This window comes from Ptychodera flava, chromosome 16, assembly GCF_041260155.1.
Source record: "Ptychodera flava strain L36383 chromosome 16, AS_Pfla_20210202, whole genome shotgun sequence".
Taxonomy (NCBI): Eukaryota; Metazoa; Hemichordata; class Enteropneusta; family Ptychoderidae; genus Ptychodera; species Ptychodera flava.
Genome location: NC_091943.1, coordinates 28,812,499 through 28,827,257, shown reverse-complemented (window position 1 = coordinate 28,827,257; position 14,759 = coordinate 28,812,499). Strand labels below are relative to the sequence as shown.

At 36.5% G+C, this 14,759-nt stretch overlaps 2 protein-coding genes across 2 annotated transcripts; both read left to right on the top strand.

Annotated features, from left to right (window-relative positions):
* The first annotated feature begins 8,801 nt into the window (after nucleotides 1-8,801).
* LOC139113973 (golgin subfamily A member 6-like protein 24) lies at nucleotides 8,802-11,817 on the top strand. The gene is made up of 2 exons (XM_070675446.1): nucleotides 8,802-10,070; nucleotides 11,734-11,817. Exons 1-2 carry the CDS (start codon nucleotides 8,802-8,804, stop codon nucleotides 11,815-11,817), a joined length of 1,353 nt encoding a protein of 450 aa, XP_070531547.1.
* Nucleotides 11,818-12,316: 499 nt separating this feature from the next.
* On the top strand, nucleotides 12,317-14,050 carry LOC139113972 (uncharacterized). Its single transcript, XM_070675445.1, has one exon. The coding sequence runs from the start codon at nucleotides 12,317-12,319 to the stop codon at nucleotides 14,048-14,050; it is 1,734 nt and encodes a 577-aa protein (XP_070531546.1).
* The last annotated feature ends 709 nt before the right edge of the window (nucleotides 14,051-14,759 follow it).

Below are 14,759 nucleotides of genomic sequence, written 5' to 3'. Positions count from 1 at the left end.
CAGAAAGAGCAGTATCTGAGCTTTCCAAAAATGTAAGATTTGTGCTATTTCATGCTGGTTTACTCAATTTAGGGGAGGATATAGTACCCCCTACCCCTACCCATTTTTCGCGGTACATACAAATCAAAAACCAGTGCAGACAGTAGTGCATCCCAAAATATCCATGTTAACATCTTTTTTCTAGTTCAGCAGATCCAAAAGAACAAAACAATACCCATGTAGTAGGTTTATGGGGGTGCACGGTGGGCCCCTCAGCCCACGGACTAATTGACGAGCACTTTGAAAATCTTGGCAGAAAAGTTTCCCGTGCACAAAATTGGTGACGTTGACATGGGACTTCACGACTTTGAAACGACTAGAGGATGAATCAACTATTTTTGTCAAGAGACAACAATCTTGCCCAGTGCATGTGATAATATTACACATATACAGCTGAGCCACTGACCTCTGAATCCGAAATTTTTAATGCCTTTATGTGCGACACAGTATACACCTCCCAGAGCATGCTTGGAACTTATAACTCCTCTCATAAACTACTGTAAGGTATCGGTATATTTTCATTTGACACTCGTGCAACATTTTTGACATGGTTACCTGATAATATCAAGTCCTTGAATTTCTCCCAGAATCGTGGGCTCTGGACGTCAAGGTACGTCAAATGGGAGACACAATCAGGGATGATGTCACCCCGCAGTAGTACTGGAATGATCACTTTCGCTCTCTCGCCAGATGTTCGCTTAAAGTCAGCTGTGCTTCGTATCCACACCACGGGCTGTTTAAAAAGTCTGGTGACAATACGAGGACAGTTCGATCAGCCTTCATTATGCAGGAGAGAATGTTATCTACAATAGGGTCACCTATGATGAAATCTCTGTCATCGTACAGACAGCTTATGTTGCCACCAGACTCCAACTTCTTTATGGCACCTTCTACCCAGTCTAGGTCTTTGTTACTGTATGAGAAGAAAACGGTGGTTTTTTGCTCACTGGCTACAGTATCTTTATTGATATCTTCACCGAACGTATCCTCAATTGTTATGGCAACCTCTTCCGGCGTTGCATTCCTATGGACCGAATTACCTGTAAAGTATGCAGCCATACGAATTATAAAAACACAAAAACAAAGATGGAATATATCCAATATACCTTATACGTAAGGTAGGCTATTGCACCGTTAGATACGATTGTTATGTTAAAAAAAGCGACAACATTTTCGCAGGCTTTCTACCCCTGGCAGTGTTCATTCTAAAAGTTTGAAAAAACTGTCCAAATATTCATGTGCCACAGTTTGATGAATAAGGTATGCAATATGGGCAACACAGTTTGAATGGCATGAGAAATAAGAAGAAAATGTCAATTTTTGACGCGATAAAACTCTGCATATTCTGACAGCCCAATCCCATTTTCTACTGCTTCATCCTGGACTGTTGTGAAAACCTTAGGCCGAGCACTTTTTGTATGAAATCAGAAAGGGAAAGTTTTCTCTCTCGAAAATAATCTATCGAAAGGTATGAATTTCGCTGGTCAACAACACCTTGTTTGAATCTCATTAATATGGGACAACTTTATTTTTCAGTTAAGATACTTGTTCTTGCTCTTCTGGAGTGTAATTTTAGGATCACGAACACATTGTACGTCTTGTAAGGTTTACATATTACAATCATCATGATCAGGAATTTTTGTTATGTGATATTGATATTTGTAATTAGAAGATCTGGTTAATATTCATCCCTTGTAAGATTTCAAATGCAAAGATGAGGGAAAAAAGTTTAAAAAGAAAACAAATGAGTGCATTACCAGTTGGCCAATAAGTGAGATCTCGAACATGGCATGTGTATACTTCCCCCCCCCCCCTGTGAAATTGAGTATGTGGTAGAACCAAATATCTTCGCGACGCTTCAATTTGTTCGCTTTTCGGTAACATTAGTACTAAGTCAAGGTACGTCAAATGAGAGACACAACTTAGTACTGCTATTGTTCTCAGTGTAAATGAAAACGCTTGAACATGAATTTTTTATCTCTGTCGTGAGTTGTGATTATGATGGAAGAGCGCTTTTGATTTTGATAGATCAGATAGAAAATAATGCTGAAAGAAAAAACAATATTGATGTTATGTATGGTAGTCTCTGTGATTGCATAGTTACTAATATGAACGAATCTATTCCGTACGTTGATTGTACAAAACAAACCAGAAAGCGTTTTAAGTCTAACAAGCCCTCTTGGAATGAGGAGTTAAGGTCCCTATGGCAGGATATGAGAAGGAAAGAGAGAAAGGTTTTGAAATGTAACAAATCTGATACGGGTTATCATTTATTAAGAACACACTTTAAAAACGCCCAGCATTTTTTTGACAAACGTTTACGTTTCCATGAACGAAACTTTATGAAAGGTTTTCAGTTAGAAATTGAGAGTATTTGTACAGATAATCCAAGAAAATTTTGGGATCAAGTTAGGTGCATTGGTCCTGGTAAGAAGAACAGAAAAAATATTCCAATGGAAGTGTACAATGAGAAGAATGATATTATTTCTGATTCCAAGTTGGTCTTGAACACCTGGCAACAGGATTTTTCATCTTTATACAATGGAAACAGAAATGACCAAGGTCAATTTGATGATCACTTTTATAGGACTGTTGTACATCATAAGACTGTCCTGGAAAATGGTTTATAGTAAACATGGGATTCCAAACATTTACAAAACTCTTTGATAGTTGTGTGGTTCCGATAATGGATTACTGCTCAAGTGTTTGGGGCTTTAACATTGACAAATATTGTAACAAAGTACAAATCAGAGCACTGCGATTTTTTCTCGGTGTACATAGATTTGCACCAACTGCAGCTGTGATTGGAGACACTGGTTGGGTTTCTCCGAAAACTAGGCATTACATTCTTGGCTTGAAAGAGTATCAGAACATTAGTCGAAGTACGGCGAAATTTATCGCCAGGGCTTATGGGAAAAGACAATCCATAATATACGAAAAACGATAAGAATTAATCTTTGTCATTGACCTTTTACCACTATAATAATATAAGACAAGAGTCTTTGTAATGTTTTCTTTCTCATGTATTTGGGCGCAGTCCCTCATATGAAATTGTACCACTTTCTAAAAGTGACTAATAAGCCCGTTGAGGCTTGGTGTAATGTCACTAGTCACTATAATAAATATCTATCTATCTATCTAGTACTATATGTTCCAAGACAAGAACATTCGTGCCTTGTGAGATGATGATTACGAAATGAACAATCACTCTGGTAGGATTCCATATATACTTTCTTTCTTCCCTTCTTCAACTACCTCACTACCTTACTTACATACCTTTGCTTGTAAACTTAATCACTTATTTACACTTGCCGACTTGCTTGCAATATGTATGTATGTATGTATGTATGTATGTATGTATGTATGTATGTATGTATGTATGTATGTATGTATGTATGTATGTATGTATGTTTTATTAATTATTTATTTTCTGTCGACAGTGGTTTTGTATTAAAGTCATGGACTCATGTTTTTCGCCGGAATGGGTGTACAGGCAAAATTAAATCATTAGACATAGCAGAAACACCTATTTTAAAGGTTATTCAAATCTATAATATTTTCATATGCTTGCATAACCGCTTTTACGAATTGTGCATAATATTTGTTTACATTCTCCTTTTTAGCTCCGCTGTCAGCGATGCGGAGCTTATCAAATAGGTTGATTTTTGGTCGTCGTTTGTCGTCGTCGTCGTCGTCGTCCGTCGTCTGTCAACAATTGCCTTCTCCTCTAAAACCGCAAGTCCAATTGCTTTGAAATTTTATATGCAGTCACTTGGGGTGACCTCACTTACTTTGTTCGAATCGTGGTGAAATTTGCATATTTGTATTTTGGGGCATTTTTTGTTGTTTTTGGTAAAAAAAATCTTCTCTGAAACTGCTTGTCCGATTGCTTTGAAATGTGATATACAGTTTACTTAGGGTGACTTCAGTCAGATTCGTTCGAATCGTGGTAAAATTTGCATATTTGTATTTTTAAGGCAATTTTTGTCATTTTTGGTAAAAAAATCTTGAAAAATCTTCTTCTTCAAAACTACCAGTCAGATAGCTTGATATTTGGTACATATGTCCTAGGGACGATTTTTGGACACCGTGGTGCTAAGCACCAAAGGTGTCCTTTGTCGCCACAATGTCTGTGTGTGTGTCCGTCTGTCCGTCCGTCCGTCTGTCCGTCCGTCTGTCCGTCCGTCTGTCCGTCCGTAGACAGATTTTGTTCCACTCATAACTTAAGAACCCTTAGGTCCAATGTCATGCAATTTGGTATTTGGTATTATCATGATGAGACTTAGATCTGATTAGATTTTGGTGGGTGTGGCTTATTAATTAATTGCTCATTTGCATATTTTAGTGGTCAGAACCAGTAAGGCCTTTCACGATGCTGAAGTTAGACACGGTTTCGGATTCAGTTTCGGATTCGAGAGACTGAAAGAAATTTTATATTTTCAGCCAATTGTTACACTGTGGAATACTGGATTTTCCTTACTTTCCCTGGACCTTTTTTCAGCTAAAATAATATCTAATCACACTAGACAAAGTGAAAATAAGATCACAATAAAACAATGCATATATTTCATGGCATAAATTGTGTGCATATATTCACAAGTAAAATGGTTAAAAATAGAAATTACAGAAAGCTTCAAAGCACTCTAATTTAAAATTTAAAGGAAGTGTCGAGCAAGGAAAACAATATTTACAAAAACATACTTTAATCATTTTATATGTCACAATGTGTGTCACATGGTTTAATGTTAAATGTTGTATTAATTTGATGTTTTGATTGATGTTGTTTAACATAAATTGCATTTGGAATGTACCATACTAAACTCTCGGACTAAACTATCAGTTAATATGTTGCGTAATAAAGATAGCATTGAATGCATTTCTTTGAATTGTGCGTAGTACTGTTAGCTTGAATAGTCTGAACTGCATAATGCCCATAATTGAGATGGACAGCTCATAAGTTGTAACTTTTGACTGATTTTTCAGCAGTTTTGTCTTGTGTAGTCATGCATTACAGTTCCTTGCTCTACTGCCTAAAGTGTTTTGATTTTTTAAACTTTATAAATTATGATTATATGTGAAACATTTATGTCATGAAATACATGCTACATTTATGTGATAAAATACATGCTATTTGTGCAGTACTTTCATCTAGTTTAAATATCTCCTTGTGTATCAGTAGTTATTATATTCTTCGAAAAAATAATAACATAAGCTGGAAATATAAAACAGTTATTCGAATCCGAAACCGAATCCGAAACCGAATCCGAAACTGAGTCCAACTTCAACATCGTTGGCCTTTCAACCTCGTGCATCAAGCAGCCATACTTTCTGTGTGTCGCTACGAGATTCAGTTCCTGCTACGTCTATCTGCAGTCACACCAGTGGAGCCAGTACGACATTCGGTAAGAGGTTTATTTTTGTATCCGTATTTAGAGCATGTGTTAACTTTGCGTGTACCGATAATATCTGTGAGTGAATGAGAGGTGAGATTGTGAGAAGCTGTGTGCGGAAAGAAACGGCCTCGAAGGTTATCCAAAGCACGTCACTAATAAGTCGTGTTAAAACTGATAAGTCGTGTTAAAACGTGTGGCAACATCTCACCACACATCGAGTATACAGTATGGGCCCTAATTATGGTCTAGTTTAAAAAGAGTATCTAAATTTACGAGCGATCGACTGTAATAGTCGCGCCAGCGGCTTACTGACTACGCATGCGCTTATTCATAATATACTATGCGAGTAACCGGAAGTGTACCCTTCTTTCTCATGATGGGCGCCGCCATGTTGTTTTTTTTGAGTACTCGTAAATAAACAAATACGAAACAAATTACTATGATATAACATGCCTTTTATAAAATATACCTCTTTTATTAGCCAGTAAATGTTATTATACACCTTGTCGCTGATACAAAGTATCGTTGATATAGATAAACGGAGAAAACTGTCGTGCACATGAACGGGGGCATACGCAAAGAATTCTGGGATTGAATTATAGAAGAGCGCCCCCTGTGTCAATAATTAGATTCAAAAATTGCAAGTTTTAGACGGAACGCTATAGTTTTCAGCTTGCAAGTGGAAGGTGGGCAGTGCGGTTACCATTGCAATGATAATTATTGCATAATACGTCCCTTGTTTAACGCCATAGGCTGTTATCATTGTAAAAATTGCCAATTTTTGTCCAAAATTTTTACACGCTACAGAAAATCTATACCTGCCCTGCTGCAGCCTGTGCAGGGTTTGACGTCGTGTGTACGTGAACTGCTTTCATCAGAGGGAAACTGGGCATAGTTGTCATATAAACGTTTATGAAGTAACAATTACAGTTTATCATGAATCAATACAAATAACATTGCCAATCTTAACCCCTGGCGCGACACCAAGGGCTGAGCCCTATATAATATTAGTGTTTTCAATATTCACGGAGTTCATTCGAAAAATGTTAGTCGCGTGATGACGACGCCATTGTTTTACAATTAGGGCTTGGGCGTGCATTAAAAACAACCGTTCCCCTGATTTCTACCACACTTCGATTGAAATGATTCTTATAGTGGAAACTGAAAGTTCAACCCCGATTTGCGAGAATTTTTGGTTGTTTTTGGGCATCGTACCTTTGTGGAGTACGAGTCGGGGGCCCCTGTAAGGTTGTGCCGTCACGGAGCGGAGTAAGCGAAATGTGGTGTTTACACGGTTCAAACTAGGATATATTTTCATTTTAACATACCGAGTCTGAAAACAAATGACCCTCCTGGTTTCACTTTAGTAGATTACTATATCTTGTATTTTCACTGATATCGTGAAACTTGCCAAAATGTCTCGATAGAACTTGTAGACCACGCCGTATTCCCGTTAAACACAATGGCGTTTGTTATGCCCAATCAGATTGAGCGTTCTTCCGCACGCTTTCCAATACATTCGGCATTACATAGTACAAGATATCGTAAGACGTAATCGTTGCTATGATTGGCGGAAGCGTTTTCATGCCCTTCGGCATGTCGATAGGGGCCATGAGGTAAATTTTCTCAGTAGACGCGATATCAAGAGAAGTACGAGCGTGCGGAAGTGGGGCAAAGAATATGTAAAGACATTTAACACTTCTAAATAAACAACAATTATCAAACGTTTATAACCCATCTGTTGCAAAATGTAACTGGCGCATTTTTCTTTCCGACCATTGTACGGCGGTGCACGGACAGTGGGCTATCGCCACCGGAAATATTCACAATATAGCAAGGCATTTCTATGTTCAAGATATGACGGTCGATGAATTTCATTCGGTTGTAAAACGAATTTTAAAATTACCCCTCTGTGTCATAGTGTGGCGTTCAAATTATGGCTAAACATTTCTGTTTAAAATGTTAAAAAATGAAGTGTAGTCCACAGTTTGTTTCAACATATGCATATTTATTACTGGTATGTTATTTCATTTCAATAATTTAGCCCATCTTTAGTGTGTATTTTTTTATTTCTTTAGTCCATATTTGTTTAGCAGTGTTCTAAAATTTTTGAACAATTTGCAAATTATTCTAATGATATTTCAGATGCATATATTTGTGGTGATGATAACATAGTTGGTACTTTGTACACAGATTGTGAATTTTGTGCAGTCCAGCTGCAATTGAAACATCAACTGATAATGGTGTATTAGTTTCCTATTGGATTTATATGTCAGAATTGCACAAATCTGTGCTGAATTAGAATAATGACACTGATCAAGAATCACATCTGATTTCAGTTTTACAGTGGCTATTGGGAGAGTGTTGTTCGCAGAGGAAATGCATAATGTGCTTTGAATGTAAAATCAAAAGTATTTAATATGAAATTTAAATCATTTTAGTGAATCATAGCTAGACAACCTATCTCTGACATATTTTTCTTTCTTTTGCAGTACTGGTATTCACTGTGTCTTTACTGCAGCTGCTAATTAAAAAAAAGAGCCAAAATAAATCAGAATACACACACTTAGTACACAGACATTTGACAACAACATCCAACAGTGACATTGACAATACATACTAACAAGCAGAGCTTGTTAGTTCTAGAATATACAGAATATTATCTCACATAGTGAGTGTCTGAATGTTATTCTGAATTGTATTCCAAAGCACATTCTGAAAGTACTCTTCTGAAATATCCAATTACAGTACCTTCTGAATACTTTCTAGAAATACTGAGCTTTTCATAGTTCACCTATGCACGTATTTTGAACTATCATTGATAGTGAAGGCATTGACAATAAACATTTAATATTTACGTGCATTATATATTTAATTGAACTTGACATTTTAGAAATACACTGACAAATATGAAAATAAAAAGAAAAGTCAAAAAGCATCAAACCTTGCAAAGAAATTATACATGGAGAGCCGAAGGTCTTCCCCAAAGCCAATATGAGATTGTCTCAATCAGAGGTGATGGCAATTGTCTATATCGTCCTATAAGTTATGGGATCTACAATACTGAAGATTACCACATACAAATCAGACTTGGTGTTATTGATTATTTAACTACACATTGGGATGATTATAAAGATGTAATCAAAGTTGAATATGCAAGGTGGCATATCCAAACGAAAGAGGAATATGCACACTATATGAGCAGACATGAACCAGGTTAGCTACATATGCAGGTCATATTGAGTTGACTGCAGCTGCTATTGTGTATAATGTATGTATCCAAGTACATCTTGACCCTGCAAATAACCCATAGACACTGTTGGCAATATCAATGGACCATTAATTATCCATCTTGTTTATAGAAATGCCATGCCAGACAGTGGACATTATGATTTTCTGAAACCCATTTCAAGTTCCATCACAGTTCCTACATGTAGACAGCAGTGCAAGAGAGAATGGATTCAAAAAAAGAGGGCTGATCCAAATTTCAAACAAAATGAGAAAGAAACCGATTTAATTAGAAAGAAAAGAAAACGATGTGATGAAGAAAACAAAGCACAAGAGCAACAGGCAGATTTATTTCGAAAAAGAGCCAAGCGGATAGATGAAACTTACAAAGCTAATGAACAACAGAAAGACTTAATTCGAAAGAAAACAATTCGCAGAGATAAACAATATAAAGCAAAAGAACAACAGAAAGATGTAATTCGAAAGAAAGCAGTGCGTACAGATAAACAATACAAAGCAACAGAACAACAGAGAGATGTAATTCGTAAGAAAACTGTGCGCTTAGATAAAAAATATAAAACAACAGAACAACAGAATCAGGCCATGTACAAGATAACAATGCGTTTGGATAAACAATATAAAGCAACAGAACAACAGAAAGATGTTATTCGAAAGAAAGCAGTGCGTACAGATAAACAATACAAAGCAACAGAACAACAGAGAGATGTAATTCGTAAGAAAACTGTGCGCTTAGATAAAAAATATAAAACAACAGAACAACAGAATCAGGCCATGTACAAGATAACAATGCGTTTGGATAAACAATATAAAGCAACAGAACAACAGAAAGATGTTATTCGAAAGAAAGCAGTGCGTACAGATAAACAATACAAAGCAACAGAACAACAGAAAGATGTAATTCGAAAGAGAGCAGTGCGTTTAGATAAAGGATATAAAACAACAGAACAACAGAATCAGGCCATGTACAAGATAACAATGCGTTTGGATAAACAATATAAAGCAACAGAACAACAGAAAGATGTTATTCGAAAGAAAGCAGTGCGTACAGATAAACAATACAAAGCAACAGAACAACAGAAAGATGTAATTCGAAAGAGAGCAGTGCGTTTAGATAAAGGATATAAAACAAAAGAACAACAGAAAGACGTTATTCGAAAGAAAAACAGACGTTTAGATGAGACATACATTTGTACAGAGAAAATCAGAAACGCTTTATTCAAGAAAAATAGACGAATTGATGCCCACTACAAACAAAAAGAAAGACTGAAAAATAAAATTTCAAAGTCAAAGAAGCGATTAAATGTATTTCATAGACTAAAAGAGAAAGCAGCAAATGCTACCACAATGAGAAAATCCAGACTGAACATTGCATATCGTGAAAAGGAAAAGGTAAGAAACACCATTGCTATGATGCAAAGACGGACCAATGAAAATTACAGAGCAAAAGAACGTTTACATGACAACAGGCAAAAACAGAACCAAAGACACTGTACACAACTGAATGTGCAAGAACTTATAGAATATTTCCACAATAGTATTTCTGATGGACCTCACTATAAGTGTGCATGTTGTAGTCAGCTCTGGTACAGAAAAACTTTGATTAATTACAACAATATCAAAGACACTCTGCCACTTATAACTAGACTCAGGATAACACATGATGATAATGATGTGCAATGGCTTTGCTCAACATGTTATTCATATTTGAAAAAGGGCAACATTCCTCCATGTGCAGTGCATAACAACATGTCATTTCCAACTTTACCAAAAGAGCTTGCACTTCATCCATTAGAAGAAAGACTAGTTGCATTACGTATTCCATTTATGCAGTTGAGAGAGCTACCTCGAGGACAACAGACTTCATTACGAGGGAATGTTGTAAACGTACCATGTGATATATCTACAACTGTTAACACATTGCCACGCCCATTAGATGCATCACAAACAATACCACTAAAGCTAAAAAGAAAACAAAGTTACAAACATGCATATCAAGTGCAAAATATTAGACCACAGAAAGTTGTTGATGCTGCACAGTGGCTAGTACAAAATTCTTGTCTGTACAAGTCTGAAAATGTCACTATCTCACCCCACACAAATCATTTTGGTGTAGTTAAAGATAAACAGCAAGAATGGAAAGAATTTTTACCTCAAGACAACTCTGATAAACAAATTGCAACTGATGATACACAATGCACAGATGAATCTAACAGATCAGATAGTCATACAGGTATAAATCAAAATGACTCGGATCATTCAGTAACACATACTGCCACAACTGATAAGATTATTACATATACGACAGATAATGCTGACAGTGAACTGAACATAAACAAAGCACAAATTACAAGTAATAGGGATCAGAACCACCAGAATCTATTACATGTAACAACAAATACCGAAAATGACACAAATAAAACAAGTAACACAAAAGACTGTCCTAATTTGCCAGAGCAAACAAATGTAACATCTGACACAGAATCTGATGATGAGTGGACAGAAGTGACAAACATAGATGACCGTGCTACAGGAAATCTTGATACATTACTTACACCTGAAACAACTGATATTGACAATGATGGTGCATACTGCTATGCTCCAGGAGAACGCAATAAACCGATGGGTTTGTTTCAAGATAAATATTCTGAAGAGTTGTCATTTCCTACAATATTTGCTGGCCAACCTAGACCAAAGACAAAAGTACCTGTACATTACAGTACACTATGTAAATGGGAACTAAGACATTCAGACAGGAGAGTTGCTAAATCAGTGCCGAACATTTTCTTCAAACTTAAGAAATTACAAGTAAAGCAAATACAAGACAAAGCTACATTATCTCTACGTAAATGTAAATTTGAAGGCAAACAATTGAAAGCTGCTTCTTTCCAATCTCATGAGCAAGTACAAAATGTGTTGCATCTTGATGAAGGTTACAAAATTTTGAGAACTGTCCGAGGATCACCACCATATTGGGAAAAAGCAAAAAGAGATTTATTTGCAATGATTCGTCAGCTAGGACTACCCACATTTTTCCTCTCATTTTCTGCTGCAGAAACTCGATGGCATCATTTACTACGAATACTTGGACAAACTGTGCATCACAAATTATACACTGATGAAGAGATTAGTCAAATGACTTGGAAAGACAAATGTGAATTGATTCAGTCTGATCCTGTGACTTGTGCAAGACATTTTGACTATTCTGTACAACGATTTCTTCATGATTTCTTAGAGAGTTCTCTTCATCCTATTGGTGAAATAGCAGATAGCTTTTATCGAGTTGAGTTTCAACAGAGAGGATCACCACATATTCACATGCTGGTATGGATCAAAGATGCTCCACAGTATGATAAAGATGATAATGATACAATCACTGACTCATTGACAGATACATCTCTTGTCAAAATTTAATGAATTCTGATGATGAGACACTGCAAAATCTGATCAACCTGCAACTACATAGACATGCCAAAACCTGCAAAAAGAAGGGACAATGTGTCTGTAGATTTGGCTTCCCATTGCCACCAATGCCAAAAAACAATGATACTGACTCCTCTTGAATCTGATTGTCCAGAGGAAGGAAACACAAATCATCTGAAAGAGCACTATGTCAAAATAAAGCGGAATTGGATAATATGTGTATGGGTGGTGATATCACATTTGAGGAATTTCTGTCCAAACTCAAACTTGATGAGCAAACATACATTGATGCTATTCGCTCATCACTTGCAACTGACAAGGTTTTTCTCAAGAGAACACCAAATGATATCAGAATTAATAGTTACAATTTAACATTACTACAAGCTTGGAGAGCAAATATGGATATTCAGTTTATTCTAGACCCATATGCATGTGCGATGTACATTGTGTCATACATAAGTAAGGCTCAGCGAGGTATGAGTAACCTACTAGAGCGTGCCACCAAGGAAGCAAGAGAAGGTAATAAAGATATCAAAGACAGAGTTAGACATATTGGAAATAAGTTTCTTAACCATGTAGAAGTGAGTGCTCAAGAAGCTGTATATTTGGTACTTCAAATGTCACTGCGCCGTGCTACACGTGATTTTGTGTTTATTAATACATCACCACCAGACAGTCGCACAATTTTGTTGAAACCACTCTGTGAAATTCAAGGAATGCCTCCAGAATCAACTGACATAGAAACTGACAGTCTCATTAAAAAGTACCAACGTCGCCCAAAACCTCTCTTGGCATGGTGCCTGGCAGATTTTGCAGCTTGGTTTGACTTCCACAAAGATGACACAAAACATAATCAAACAAACCACTATGATGACAATGTTGATGATGAACTTGTACAACCATCATCTGAGTCACATGTTTCATACAAAGTTGGAGGACTGATCTACAAAAAACGTCAAAAATGTAAAGTAATTAGATATGTTAACTTCCACAAAGCAAAAGAACCTGAGAATCATTACAGAGAACTATTAATGCTGTTTCATCCTTGGAAATCTGAAAGTGAACTCATTGAGAATTGTGATTCATATCAAGAGAAATATATGCAGTTGAAGGCAGACATAGATGCAAAGAGATGTCAATACCAACATAATGCTGAAGTTCTCCAGCAAGCAATAGAGAATCTGCAGAATGAAAACGCTGAACAAAATAATGCTGTGAGTACAGTAGCACCTAATGCAATACACAATGATGAACAAGATGCTAACCAGGGCTCAATTGAAAACAATGACTATGCATCTTTCAATCCAGACAAACCTGAACATTCAAATTATGATATTGGTCAAGACCTAGGTATTGCTGTCAATAACCCATGCATTGAGGATTTACAGCAACCCAGAATGAACAAGCAGGATTTCCATAATCTTGTTAGGAAACTAAATGAGAAACAGAAAGAAATATTTTATCATATTCTCAACTGGGTAAAAACTAAAGATGCTCAGTTATGTCTGTTTCTGACAGGTGGAGCAGGAGTTGGCAAATCTATGGTAGTCAAAGCGATATACCAAGCACTCTTACGATACCTTGGAAGTCTACCAGGTGAAAACCCTGACCTTATCACAATGATTCTAATGGCACCAACTGGAAAAGCTGCATACAATCTTGGTGGTACTACTATTCACAGTGCACTTCAAATACCTGCTAGTCAAGGTTTTCACTACAGAGCACTCTCAACAGATAAGCTCAATACATTGCAAGCAAAGTATCGAAACCTGAAAGTAATATTTATTGATGAAATCTCAATGGTTGGTAATGGCATGTTCCATTATGTGAATCTACGGCTGCAGCAAATAATGGGTAACAAGAAGTTGTTTGGTGGTGTCAGTATCATTAGTAGTGGTGATTTGTTCAACTCAAACCTGTGTTTGATGGTTGGATTTTTCAAGATCTAAATGTGAACTATGGGCCTTTAGCAACAAATCTTTGGCAAGAATGTTTTACAATGTTTGAATTAACAGAAATAATGAGACAAAAAGATGATGCAAACTTTGCTCAGTTACTAAACCGACTTCGAGAAGGAAACCATACAGACAATGACATTAAATACCTTGAGACTCGTATTGTGCAATTGAACTATGAAGATGAAACTACAGAACATGTTACTGACATAGTCCACATTTTCTACAGCAATGCCAGTGTTGATTCACATAACATCCTAGCCTTTAACAAATTGACAGGATTTAAGACAACCACTGAAGCAGTAGACACAGTTATGGTGATGTTGATCAAGCTGTTAAAACTAAAATCCTAAAGAGTGTTCCAAAAGCAGCTCAAAAGACAATGGGTTTACAACATACATTGCATATTGCCATTGGACAGAGAATTGACCTCTGCATAAATTTATCAGTTGAAGATGGCCTCATAAATGGTGCATCAGGAATAATCCGATTCATTGATATACTAGATAACAACAATGTCACCAATTTGTGGATTGAGTTTGATGATCAGTCTGTAGGCCGCAAAACACGTCATGACAAGAAACATCTACTGCACAGTGGTATCAAAGCTCAGTGGACTCCAATACAAAAAATATCAAGACAGTTCAAAGTAGGTCGTTATAAAAATGCTGAAGTCTTACGAAAACAATTTGCTATTCGTCCA

What these genes read in the sequence shown, in the direction of transcription:
- LOC139113973 (XM_070675446.1), top strand. Translation starts at nt 8,802, where the DNA reads ATGCCAGACAGTGGACATTATGATTTTCTGAAACCCATTTCAAGTTCC. An exon ending in CATATCGTGAAAAGGAAAAG is followed by an intron (nt 10,071 to 11,733) that starts GTAAGAAACACC and finishes TTTCTGCTGCAG; the next exon opens with AAACTCGATGGCATCATTTA.
- LOC139113972 (XM_070675445.1), top strand. Translation starts at nt 12,317, where the DNA reads ATGTGTATGGGTGGTGATATCACATTTGAGGAATTTCTGTCCAAACTC.